This window comes from Cucumis melo, chromosome 6, assembly GCF_025177605.1.
Source record: "Cucumis melo cultivar AY chromosome 6, USDA_Cmelo_AY_1.0, whole genome shotgun sequence".
Taxonomy (NCBI): domain Eukaryota; kingdom Viridiplantae; phylum Streptophyta; class Magnoliopsida; order Cucurbitales; family Cucurbitaceae; genus Cucumis; species Cucumis melo.
This window is the reverse complement of record NC_066862.1, coordinates 4,147,030-4,159,427: the sequence shown is the minus strand read 5'-3', so window position 1 is coordinate 4,159,427 and position 12,398 is coordinate 4,147,030. Positions and strand designations below refer to the sequence as shown.

Here is a 12,398-nt window from a genome sequence, read left to right as displayed (position 1 = left end):
CGGAGACAAAATCACAAAAGGAAAAGAGAGGACGAATCATGAAAAAAAGAGAATTGTTTAGGTTTGAGAGAATGAAGAAGATGATATTAGAGATTGAGGAGTAGATCGTCATCGTCAAAAGGGAGAAAATCGTGCCATGTATTTTTCATCTAAATTAAGGGCATTTTAGGAATATATAAAAAGGAAATAAAAAATTTGTTATATTTGCAAATTGTTGAAGAAGTTGCTATAACCTTGATATGTTATGTCAAAAAAGCCACCCATTATAAAAACTCTTGATCTAAAACAGGATTTCAAAAGGAGCCCAGCAAAATACTTAAAGTTGTACATAAACGGGACTTCTATTGGGCTGAGGCCCACAGTAATGGGCTACCCATAAACATAAGATCTGTGCTGTCGCTTTATTGGGCTGAAGACAAAAAGCCCACATCTTGCGCTTCTCTCAAAAAGGGTTGCTTGTTAATTTTCCAAAATAAATAAAAAGAAAAAGAATAAAAAACAATAATAGTTTCATCTTTTTCTTTTAACTTCCTTCAAAATATTGAGTCACAAATAAATTAGGATATCAAAAATGTTATTTTGTAAATAAAATATTAAAATCACTAGTGGAGATTTTTTTTCACATACGTTTAAACTTTTTTTTGTAATTTTTGAATTGATTGAATTGTTTTAGTTAAATAAAAAAAATTAAAGATGCTAAAATTACAATAATGTTTATTTTCTAATATATTGTTCATATGCATTATTAGTAATTGCACCAAAAGCTATTTGGATCAATTTGTTGGGATTTAATTTAACATACTAGAGGTTCTATTTCATATCTAAAAATGGAAAAGTTTATGGTCATATTATTTGCCTAATTTGTTTTGTTTGTTTAGTAATATTTTCTTATTTGCAAAACATCCTCCATTTTCAAGTCCTATTTTGCAAATAATGATTATAAAGTAGAAAAAAAATTAGAAAGAAATGCATACAAAGTTAGAAAGGGAAATGTAAATTTTAGGTGGTCAACAAGCAATTGTGGTTAAATGATTTGGACAGTTTTTCTTATTTAATGAATAAATTTACTGATTTTGGGTATTTCTAAATTCAATCAAATCAAACCTTTCCATTTCATTTTACTTCCAATGAGAGTATCAATCATAACCACAACCCACAAAAATTCTCTCTCTAGGGGAGAGAGACCTTACTCTTGTTAATAATGCAAAAAGATTTCTAAAGAGAAAAAGATTTGTGTTTTCTTTTGTGTTTTTTATTCTTATTATACTGCTTATTTAGGATTTTGACCCTAAATGTCATAAATAAATTCTCGGACTCTATACGGACACTCTAACATTTTTCTCTTAAGATAAATCTTTTGTCCACAAACGTACTATACATACTATTAGTAAACCACGTGAATCTCTATATTGATTTCAATATTGTTTTGTTTATACCTTTTCTCAATCACATAACAAGGTTTGTGGATATTGAATCAATCAACACAAGGTGCAAAAACAAGCAAAGGAAAGCAGAAAAAGACTTACAAAAAGATGGAGTTAGGAAAACAAGGTCGAAGCACACTTCTAAGGCACCCAATTGGGGAGTAAAGGACATGTGGACTTATGGGATAGGATCCCTTGTTGGGGACTCCAATTTCAAAGAACACTTTATACATTTTTTCTTCAGTCACAAGAGATATCCAAAATGGGAAAGGCCACTAAGAACTATAATCAAACTATCAACACTCTTAAAAAGTGGGTTTTTAGGGAATATCATACAAAATAAAAACTTGAGAAAATGAGATTTGAAAATAAAATTAAAAAAGAGAAAAAGGAAAAAGGGATTTCATGGAAGTGTGTGAAGCACAGCAGATTGGTGGTGAAGAAGGCTTCTTCTACTACAAGGAAAAAAAGTGCTTGAAAAAGACATTTTACCAAGAACCATATGAGAAATGCATGATTTATTCAATAAATGAATGTGAATGATTAAAAATGCATCAAAATCCCTCTTGTCTAAGCTTAAAAAAAAAAAAGAGGGACCAAGATCAAAACCAACACAAATCCTTTGCTCTTTCTAATATTCCCTCTACATGAAGTGAAAGACATTTTCCCTCCACTTCTCTTCTCCAAATGGGGTGGCTCCAATCCCTATTCTCCCCATTAAAGAAGCTCTGGTTTCGCCTCCATTCTTCGCCTAAAAAACGTAAGTCACTTCCCTTTCCGAACTCAGTTTCATTTAGTCACTTACATTCTCTGTTTCTCTCTTTTTGCCTTCTACAACGCCACCATTTCCCCTTCTCTTTCTGTTCTTTCACTTGAAAATTGTGCAGGAAAGAAAAGAATCTCTTCAAAATGCTTTGAAGTTCAAGTTCTTTCTTTTTTTTTTGGTTCATAGTTTTTGGGTAAATTTGATGCAGGAAGAGGAATATATATTCTGTATGAGGATGTGAAATCCTGTCCCTGTGAAGATGTGCATGTGCTTTGGTCAATATTAGTGGAATCACACACTCCATTGCCACCAAAACAATGAAGCTTTCAAGTTTCATCATCCTAAATACACAATTTCTCCACCAATGTACATAAAATATTTATAATACTTTATATATTTGAAGGGGGGGGGGGGGGGGGGGGGGGGGAAATAATGCCCAGAAATAAAAGTTTTCCTTCCCCATTTTCATCTCTCTTTTTTTTCTCTCTTGTTCTAAATTTTTGTGTAGCTTCTTACAGTTCCTTTGTCCTAATCAGCAGTTGAGGCGGCAGTTGAATTCTAAATTCTATATTTTCAAGGTTGATTCTGATAATGGCATGAGACAACTATTGAATAGATGGGACAACCTAAAGATGTTTTTGCCTTAGATATACTATAATAATGCCAATGCCATGAATTTTGATTCATACGAGAACAATGTCTTGATTATATTTATTATTTCCTTCATCAATCCTGTAGGATTAAGAGACTAAACTTGCTATATAGTCATTTACAAGGGAGAAATACAGTCATAAAAATAATGAATCTAGTAGTGGTTTGAAATTTTCATCTCACAATAGAAAACAAATGGTGTGATAAAATCCCCTAATCTGATAAAGTGGGATTTGCTTCATGATATGGTAAGATGGTAAAGTTGTTCAATAATCCAAATCTACCAAATGAAAGATAGTCCCAAAGTGTGACTTGTGAACCTAACGGGAGATTGTGCTCACAATTTAAAATTTGAATTATAAAGGAAAAAATAATAAAGGATTTTAAAGACCCGATTTATTAGTGTGACTGATGTTTGGGTTTCTAGGTTTATGCCCTGGGCAACACATGTGCTACAATGATCAGGAGAAAAGGTCGTGATAATTTATAAGAGTTTGTTTGTAGTGTGAAGAACAAGTGTCATGATTTTGCGTTCATGTGCTTTTGTAGATTAGTGAACTTTGTTGTTTGATATGAGCAAAAAAGTTGCTCATTGGACCTAACTCAATTACACAAATCTAACTTCTTGTGAACCAAACATCTTAAAACTTTCTTGAATGTTCTCACTCTAACATATCCCGACTATAAATGAGTATCTTAGAAGTTAGACCTTCAAAGTCTACTGTCTCATATAGTCTCTACCATCTTCCAAGGATAAGATTTCTGCTGAGGATAAGTTAAGGATAATTAATATATTTTAGTTAATATTTAGTTTAATTGGTATTTTAGAATTAATTAGTTCATTGTCTCCGTTTCTTGTAAGGTTATAAATAGTCAATTTAGAGTAGTAAAAGGAAGCTTTTGATTTATCTTTTGAATATAGAATCTTTTGTTCTAGGAGAGCCTTCTCTCAAACTCAATGGGGTGGATCCCTTTTGTTTGGTTATGGATTTGGCTTAATACCTTTCCTGTTGCATCAACTTCTTTCTAATGTTTACATCGAAACTTCTATTTGACTTTTTTTGGGAACCTTGCAGCCTTGTTTCTTTCTAGATCCCAACCCACAAAGATTTGAAACAAAATCAAGCAGCAAATGCTGATAAACTAGAAACCTTACTGGAAGTAAACAACGATTATAATAACATTATTAGAAATGAAAAATGTAATGATAGAAAGAAAGGCTATTTCTTTAAGTTTCTGTCCCATTGAGTAATATTTTTAATAGAATCAACTCACAGTAAGGCTTCCACAACTCTTCTTTTAAACAATTTTTCAATCCGGATTTATATTTTCCATGATACGAAGAACTGCTCTCTGCACGATGAAAATTAAACTAGAAACGACTCTGCTCAAATTTTGACCATCTAATAAAACGCCTAAACCTGCAAAGAATACAACAAAAAGTTTTCAGCAACACTTGTTTTCATAATGTTTCGTACCATGCTTCAATATAAGATAGAACATCAGATGTACTATAGATCCTATAGTACATGTGCAATGTATTGAGTGTTCAGTGCAGTCAACAAGACTTTCCCTATCCTAATAAAAAATACAGGCTTCCTAGCATTCGTTAAGGTAAACAGAATACTAAGAGGACACCAACAGTCTTAAAGCTAAATTTAGATGCCACGTCTAGAGTTTGACATAAATTATAGTTAACATAAAGGAACTGCAGAAGTTATCAACTGGTTTAAGTTCAATTGCCTAATGTCAGAATCGTCAAAGAATCAGAAAGGATAATGAACTTCATTTATCACAAGCAATTAAATGAAGGTAGTTCAATGCTAAACATTTCGATGATTGGCAAGGAAACTATTTTCTTGATCTTGTAATAAGATTCTATAGCATGAATGTAGATAGCTTTGAGCGAGAGGGTGGTGGGGAATTCGTAAGAGGGAAAAAAAAAGAGAGACCATAAAAGACAATTATAACGAGTGAACTCAGCACCTGTGTGCTTATGCTTATCTGCTTATTAGTATTTAAACAAAATGAAATAAAGTTCATCAAACTTTGAAGTGGCATTACCCAGAAACCTTAAGAAATTATAAAGCAGATGGTGATGGCCGAGCAACCACACCAGGCAACCATGCTTCCAAAAAGTTTTCGCACTCAGTCTCTGCACGAGACAGGGCGGCAAGAGGAGTGACAGTAATCTGAAATGGAATCACAAGCTTTTTTAATTCATGATGCGGTATCTTCTCTAATGATAAGTTTAATTGTGTAAATAAAATGATACTCACATAGCCTTCTAGTAGATATTTGTAATCTGTATCTTCATTATCAACCGGTGCACTTATTACCTACGAAGACAATAACTTAAATTAAAGTTTACAAATACAAAATTCTATTTGATAATAAGCTAGGAATGATGAAACAGAACAAGCACCAAAATTATCCAAAATAAAATAATTCCAACAACAAGCAATCTTTTTTTTCTTTTCTTTCTTTTGTGTGTGTTTATATATATTTCCATGAAAGTCCAGGAAAACTTAAAGAACAAACAATCTAGAACAAAAGAATTCCAAAGTTTTAAAGATCCACTAATAATAATAATAAGTAAATAAATAATTATAAATTTATAACAATAATAAAATGTTTTAAAGATTGTTATTTGTGGTATCTAAACTGTTGTATTTAAACAGTGAATGAATGAAAGGGTCCAATTTATTTTTCGACTCTCTAGAATTGATTGTTGGAAAGTTTGAGCTCCTCTAATTCGCTAATGGTGGTTGAAAGCTGAAACTACCTCCTAATAGTATCATACGAATAACAAAGGCACGAGAAAACTGTAGTCAAACATAATAGTGGATGAGGACCAATGTTTCTCTCAACTAGAATTCAAGGACACTAGAGTATACATATCAGATCACATCCTACCCTAGTAAGGTAAATATTACTGACTCTTCTAATTAAAGAGTTTGGGTAGAGGGGCAGAGAACCTACCTGCCTCGTAAACAGTTCAGATGAAGATGATTCCTTTGACATTTTACATTCCACTGGCGATGTTGGATCCATTGTCATAGTTGACAACATTTTACCTCCTTGAGAGTCGGATGTAACTCTCCTCCAACCCATTGTGTATATGCATCGGCCTTGCTTAGTTAACTTATAACCCTAAATAATGTCCCAAAAAAACCCCACAACATGGAAGTGCAATAAGCGGTCAACGTAATACATTATACAGCGTAACTCAATAAGAAAAGCAAAAGAAATTTACCCTATGATTAGCAATATCTGTTGGAAAATCAATATTCAAGAAACAATTTCGTGGAAAAATTTGAGCCTTGACATCAGCTAACATTGCACTTATTATGGGCAAGCAAGCCTCAGCAGCTAGGGTATAGTCTTCTATATTGCTCCTACCTCCAACCCTGAAGCTCCATAACAAGAACGGAAAATGAGTAAAGACTAATAATAAATTAATAATGAGATATACTTAGACTGATAATTAATATGATCGGGAAAATTTTCAAAAAAGATGACAGGCCATTTGCTGCTCTACGAATCTAAACCTTTCGTCTTCTTCTTTTTCTTCTTCCCTTTTTTTTTTTTTTCCCTTCTAAGAAAGGATCCCATCTCAATAGATATTACGTAACAATTAAATGATTAAGTTTAGTAATAAAAGAAATCTTTATTAAAAAAGAAAGGATCCCATCTCAATACACATACCACTCATAAGATAAGGAAATAGAAGGAATGCCATTAAAAAACGCTTCCCGAGCACCAGCAACTGTCCCAGAATACACACTGCAGTTTAAATGAAAGACTACATCAATAAAGTTCAAAAATTCTTTCCAACCACGCATGTATAATTTTTTATATTGATCAAATAATATTGGCTGGTACCTAGTTAGACAACCAAAACAGCTACAAGAAAAAATGTTCGTTAGTTTGTTTTGTCCCAAAGTTTTGGGAATTAATATTTCCAGGTGCTTCAGTGTGCAAATTGCTTGTAGAAAAAAGGTTGATTTCTTCACTATTCTTTTTAAGAGCACATAATACTCGTTAGTCATGTACTCATGAAAGCTCTAATAACTTCCACGTGAGTTGATACTTGGTGTAAGTTTTTCTTGCCAACACAAGGGCAAATAAACATGCATGTTGAATGGTGAGTACATATTCGATGCTTTAAAATAATTGATAGCTGAACTGTCAAAATAGTCAATATAAGGAGGAAAGTCTATAAAGATTTATCACTAACACATGATAACCGCAGTTGCTACCCATATTTATGCCACTGACTACCTGCAATTAAAAGTACAATACATAAACAGACCGGAAGAGCTAAATAAATTTCAACTTGTATACACCAACCTCATCAGTGACAACACTGCGAGATGTGCTTGTATTCAACATTTATTAGTTTAGTTGTTTGATTAAATAGTCCACATATACAATCAAAGATAAACATCGGATAGAAATGGCATTTCTTGTGTTCTCATAAATCCTAACTTCTTGTGAGGTCATTCACACGTCAAGTGTGTTTATGTGAACAAAGCACAAATAGCTCAATTGGAAAATATACGACAGCCAAACCGTGCAATAAGGGGAAAAAGAACGACCATGTCAGGAACTGTAGGAAAGAGAGCTTTGGATACTCCCAAAGAAGAACAATCTGCCGGAGTTCCTGCAGAAGCACGAAAGCTTTCAACCTTGTTAGGTCACTGGAAGAAAATAGGACACCAGCTGAAGTTCAAGTCAATGGTAATAGGTTTAAATGAGAAACCCTTCATTACAAACCAATAGCTTCAAGTTAAATCCATTCACTTAAAGTGAATATATGTTAAGTTATTACTAGAGATATGTAATTGAAGATTGGACTAAGAAAATATCTTAATATACGTTAATGGTCCCTATATATTGGCAAGGCCCTATCATTCTATCACGCTACTATAACATCACAGCTTTGCTATGGGCACAAACTTTCAACTACTATAGAATTACAGAGGCAGTTAGCTTAATATAACAAACTAACTATAATAACAACTAGCTTAATATAACAAACTAACTATAATAACAACTAGCTTAATATAACAAACTAACTATAGTAACAACAGTATGGTTAACTAACTGATGACAGGCAAACAAATAAACCGAAGGAGTGATTTGTTTTCTTGATCCATTTATATTTTTGTAATTGCTAATAGTATAGACCTCTTGTACCATGAGCTTTTGTCTCATCATTTATATTTTTACTAATAAACAGACACTTATTCTTTTTCAAAGAAAAAAAAACAGACTTTTTATGTATTTAATTTTAAAAATAAGTCATTAGGGTAAAATTGAAATGGTGGCAACCACTCAAAATGGATTTCAAAACACTCTTTGTTTTAAAAATTTTTATCAAAAGAGTAAACAAAACTGATTTTTTAAAAGGTCATTTATTTTCTCTAGTCAATCCAAACCAGCCAAATTACAACATCTCCGATACACGATACTAACGTTGTTGGGCTCGGGCTTATATGTAGAACATGAGAAAGTAGACACTTAAAAAAACTAGCATCAGCAACTGCCGGATATAGGCTGATTAAAAAATTGCATTTCTTAAAATCTCCAACGAACAAAATATTTCCATGTAAGGTAGAATAGCTAAGAGTTTAGCAATCAGTCTACTTAAGTTACCAGGTAAGGTACATATTTCAATTGAGAGAACAAAAACATACCAGAAACAGCATAAGAAGTGGTTCCTTCAATTGCCACTCTCTTGACAGAAACAGGATGAAGCCAAGTAATAGACTGGCTAACAGCTGACTTTTCCCTGTATGATGCAAACTCAACAGCCACTATCATTATATATGTATATGTATGTATATATATATATATATATATATATATATATATATATATATATATATATATATATATATATATATAAATTCATGTATACGATTAAACAAAACAAACCAAAGCTAGTTGGTTTAGCTAATATCTTATGATCTATAACCCAATCCCATCATATTGATTGAAAAGTAAGAATAGCCGAAAAAACAGTTCCTTATATCTCAATTCACGCGATCCAACGGCCATCAACATTCAAAAGAAGTTAGAACAACCACTTGCAAAATAGAAAAACAAGAACCCGAAATGCACAAAACAATCAAAACAAATTAGCACCAAACACAAAGGACAAGCGAGCAAAATTTCACCAACTATTCCTATTACACAGATGCTCGGAAATTGGAAAGAGAAGAAAACAAAAAGAGGAAAAGAGAGAAGAGGCGTACGAATCAGGAGCACAGACTCGAACATTGTAAAGTTGGGAGGAGACGAGGACGCGAACCAGAGAGCGAAGACCGGGTGCATCGATTCCGTCGTCGTTGGTGACCATTATCGTCGGGCGACTGTCTGAATGGACGGTGGTGGCTTCCATATTTGCGTACGGAGAAGGAGCTCGCCGGAGCAACGTAGAAGAAGGAAAGTTTGAGTATGGCCTCGAGTACAGGAAAATGATTCTAAAGGCGAATGTTGCAATTTGGAATAATAATATTTGGTTCTTAGTGGCCAATTAAAAAGCTCCACTACCTTCCAAACCAAAAACAAAAAGAAAAACTAATAATCTTTTAGAGTAAACTTATTGTATCAATTAGGACTGACTTTTAATTTTATCAATTTTGTACCTTATCTTCTTGTAATTTTAAATTTAGCTGATTCACCTCAATATTATTAGTTGATAACTTATATCAATATCTATAATCGATAGGTTGTTAGATTTCTATTAATATTTGTTTAGATACCAAGAAATGTAGTTAATATTACTATAACTTATAAATAATTTGACGTGTTTTATTTAAAATGTCTTTTTTATTGATTTCAATAAATTAAAATTCCATGAAAGAATTAATAATTCAATAACATTCTCAAAATTCATTAAATTTAAAAAGTAATAATAATAACATACCAAATAAAGCTTTCATGTTGTTTATCTTAAGAATTGATCGATTTGATATAGTATAAATGTTTTATAATTCATTAAAAATTTAGAATCAAAATCGATACAATCTAACAAATTGGAGTTGATGTCAGAATTTGGCCTTTTTTCTGAATAAAGAAAAGAAAAACGATGAAGTTTGCAACTTTGTTTCTTGTTGGGAGTTTTAAATTTAATTGGCAGAGAAAAGGTGAGTTTGAGTTTATACCGTCAAAAATGGGTTATTTTAAAAGCAAAAGAGAGAGAGAGAGAGATGAGTGTACAACTTGGTTTCTTTTGAGAATTTATATTAAGAAATGGGGCCTTACTTTAGTAGAAAAAAAAAAACTATTTATAAATATAACCACAAATTTAAATCAACTATATAGAATTTTATTATATTTTGTAAATATCTTATTAATTTTTAAAATCCATAATTTAAATTTGACGTTTTTCTTTTGAAAATAAAGTTGTTTCTTTTATGTAATTGTTCATCCTGTTTTTTCATTTTTCTAAAAACAGTTGTAAATAAATAAATAAATAAAAACAATAAACTTATATGAAATAAGTGGACATAGTCTTTTCAAACCTACAAAACCAAAAATCAAATGTTTACGGTAACATATATCTAGGGAAATTTTCGTAAATATAAGAAATTGTTAAAATATTTACGGTAACAAGATTGTGTATAAAAAATCTTGAAAAAAAATGTAATTAAATCTAAATAATCATGTAACAAAATATATTAGGGGCTATTTTTGGTATTTCTCGTTACGGGCGCTAGACTTTTTTTCTATTTTTAGAATGGTTAATATTTAGTTTTGTTATATTTTTTTCTTATCTTCAGAATTATATGAATATTGACATTTATTAAATAACGATACTATTTATTTTTGAAATAAAATTACCTTTTTTAGTTTCCAACTTTAAATGAATATGTGTGTTTAGTCTATGAATTTAAAAAGTGTACATTTTTAATCACTAGATTTATAAAAATTATGCTTATTTAGTTTTTGAATTTTGAAAAGGTACATTTTTAATTGCTAAATTTTTAAAAATATGTTTAACATGGATTAAAAGTATTTTTGTTTGATTTTTAAAAAATAATTATTTGATATTTAAAATTTGAAAAAAAAAATCAAAAGAGTACAATTTTTAGAAACTATTTTTTCCTATTCTAAATGTCATATAATTATTTAAAATAAATATATAAAGCTATTTAAGATACATTTTTACAGGATCCATTATTCTAAATTTTTGGATTAAATAAAACTCATAGATGAAACATACGAATTCTTCAACATCTGAAAACTAAAAAATTATTTAATTATTTTTTTTTTATCAACATTAACTAATAAAAACTAAACTATAAAAAGATAGAAGAGAAAAACGTGTTGATATTTCTTAAAAGGTAGAAGTAAAAGCAAAATGTGCTTTTGAAAAAAACTGTCAAAAGAATATTTAGAAACAAATTTGTTGAAATTATATATTGAATTTAACATTTGAATATTAGAGGAGTCTTCTTTTAACGGCACAATATATAAATAATTTCGATAACAGTGTAAAATACAAAAAAAAAAAAATGCTTCGTCAACAACGCCGAATACAAAAGTGTAATACATATCGTTTACAAAACTAATGCTATTGTTTGATATTTAGATTTGGTCATTTAATTTGACAATTTTTTAATTCTTTAATTTGGTTACGTTTAAAATCGATTTGGTTATGAAAATTATTTTTTTTAATTCTATTAGTTTAATTTGATTACATTCTCCCATCTAAATAATTTTTTGAAGATTCTTTATACACTATCTTTTTTTTACATGATACAGAAGAAAAAGAAGAAAGAAAAAAACGATGAAAAAGATCACATTTGAAAAAAATTGTACAGGGAAAAAAAGATGAAAGAGAAGAAGGACATAAAAGAAATCGGAAAAAAGTTTGATGAAAGAAATTGCAGCGGAAAACAAGAACGAGAGCAAATAAAATATTTAAAGAATGATTAATTTGACGGGGTTAGTTGTAGTTCCATGTTTGGTTACTGTCGTAAAAATTTCCCAATATTAAATAATCAGAGAATAAAAATCGGTATTTGATTTGATTTGATTGTTCTTTTTCGTACGAAGGTGGTGTTCTGTGAGTGACGTGTACATCTTGGAAGAGTCGGAGTGCGATGGAATAGAATCTTATCTTGCTCAATTCAAACAAAACAAAATGCTTATCTTGCTCATCTCCTTTTAATAACAAATTTATCAATTTGCCACAATGATTAAATAATAATAACAAACACCAACAATAACCCAGTTCAATTGAGATCGTATGCATTAAAAATCAACAGGTTTCAAGCTTAATTCTTTTGATCTCCAACTTGTACTCAAAAAAAAAAAAAGAAAAAAAAAGAGTGCAATCGTTTATTTGTCACAGTTCAGATTTTTATAGAAAAAATGGAGAATACAATAATATATGTAGCCTAGACAGAGTAGATCACTGTTAGTTTTGAAAACGTGACCACGAAAAACGAACATATATTTATGAAAATTTCAACGGTTATTTTTTTTTTCCGTGATAAAGGGCCATGAAAATTAGGAAACATAAAGAAAATAATAAATCA

At 30.7% G+C, this 12,398-nt stretch overlaps 1 protein-coding gene across 2 annotated transcripts; it reads right to left on the bottom strand.

Moving 5' to 3' along the window:
• Positions 1-3,997: 3,997 nt before the first annotated feature.
• LOC103483713 (uncharacterized) lies at positions 3,998-9,357 on the bottom strand. Of its 2 annotated transcripts, none has more exons than XM_008440458.3 (10): positions 9,105-9,357; positions 8,544-8,638; positions 7,443-7,507; positions 7,082-7,125; positions 6,550-6,627; positions 6,098-6,251; positions 5,824-5,994; positions 5,121-5,180; positions 4,906-5,033; positions 3,998-4,262 (listed from the first exon to the last, which is right to left on the bottom strand). In XM_008440458.3, the coding sequence occupies exons 1-9, from the start codon at positions 9,248-9,250 to the stop codon at positions 4,923-4,925; spliced, it is 924 nt and encodes a 307-aa protein (XP_008438680.1). In that variant the 5' UTR covers positions 9,251-9,357; the 3' UTR covers positions 3,998-4,262; positions 4,906-4,922. The 2 variants fall into 2 exon arrangements, with proteins under 2 accessions (XP_008438680.1, XP_008438681.1); XM_008440459.3 differs by having other exon boundaries at positions 4,914-5,033.
• Between the last annotated feature and the right edge of the window lie 3,041 nt (positions 9,358-12,398).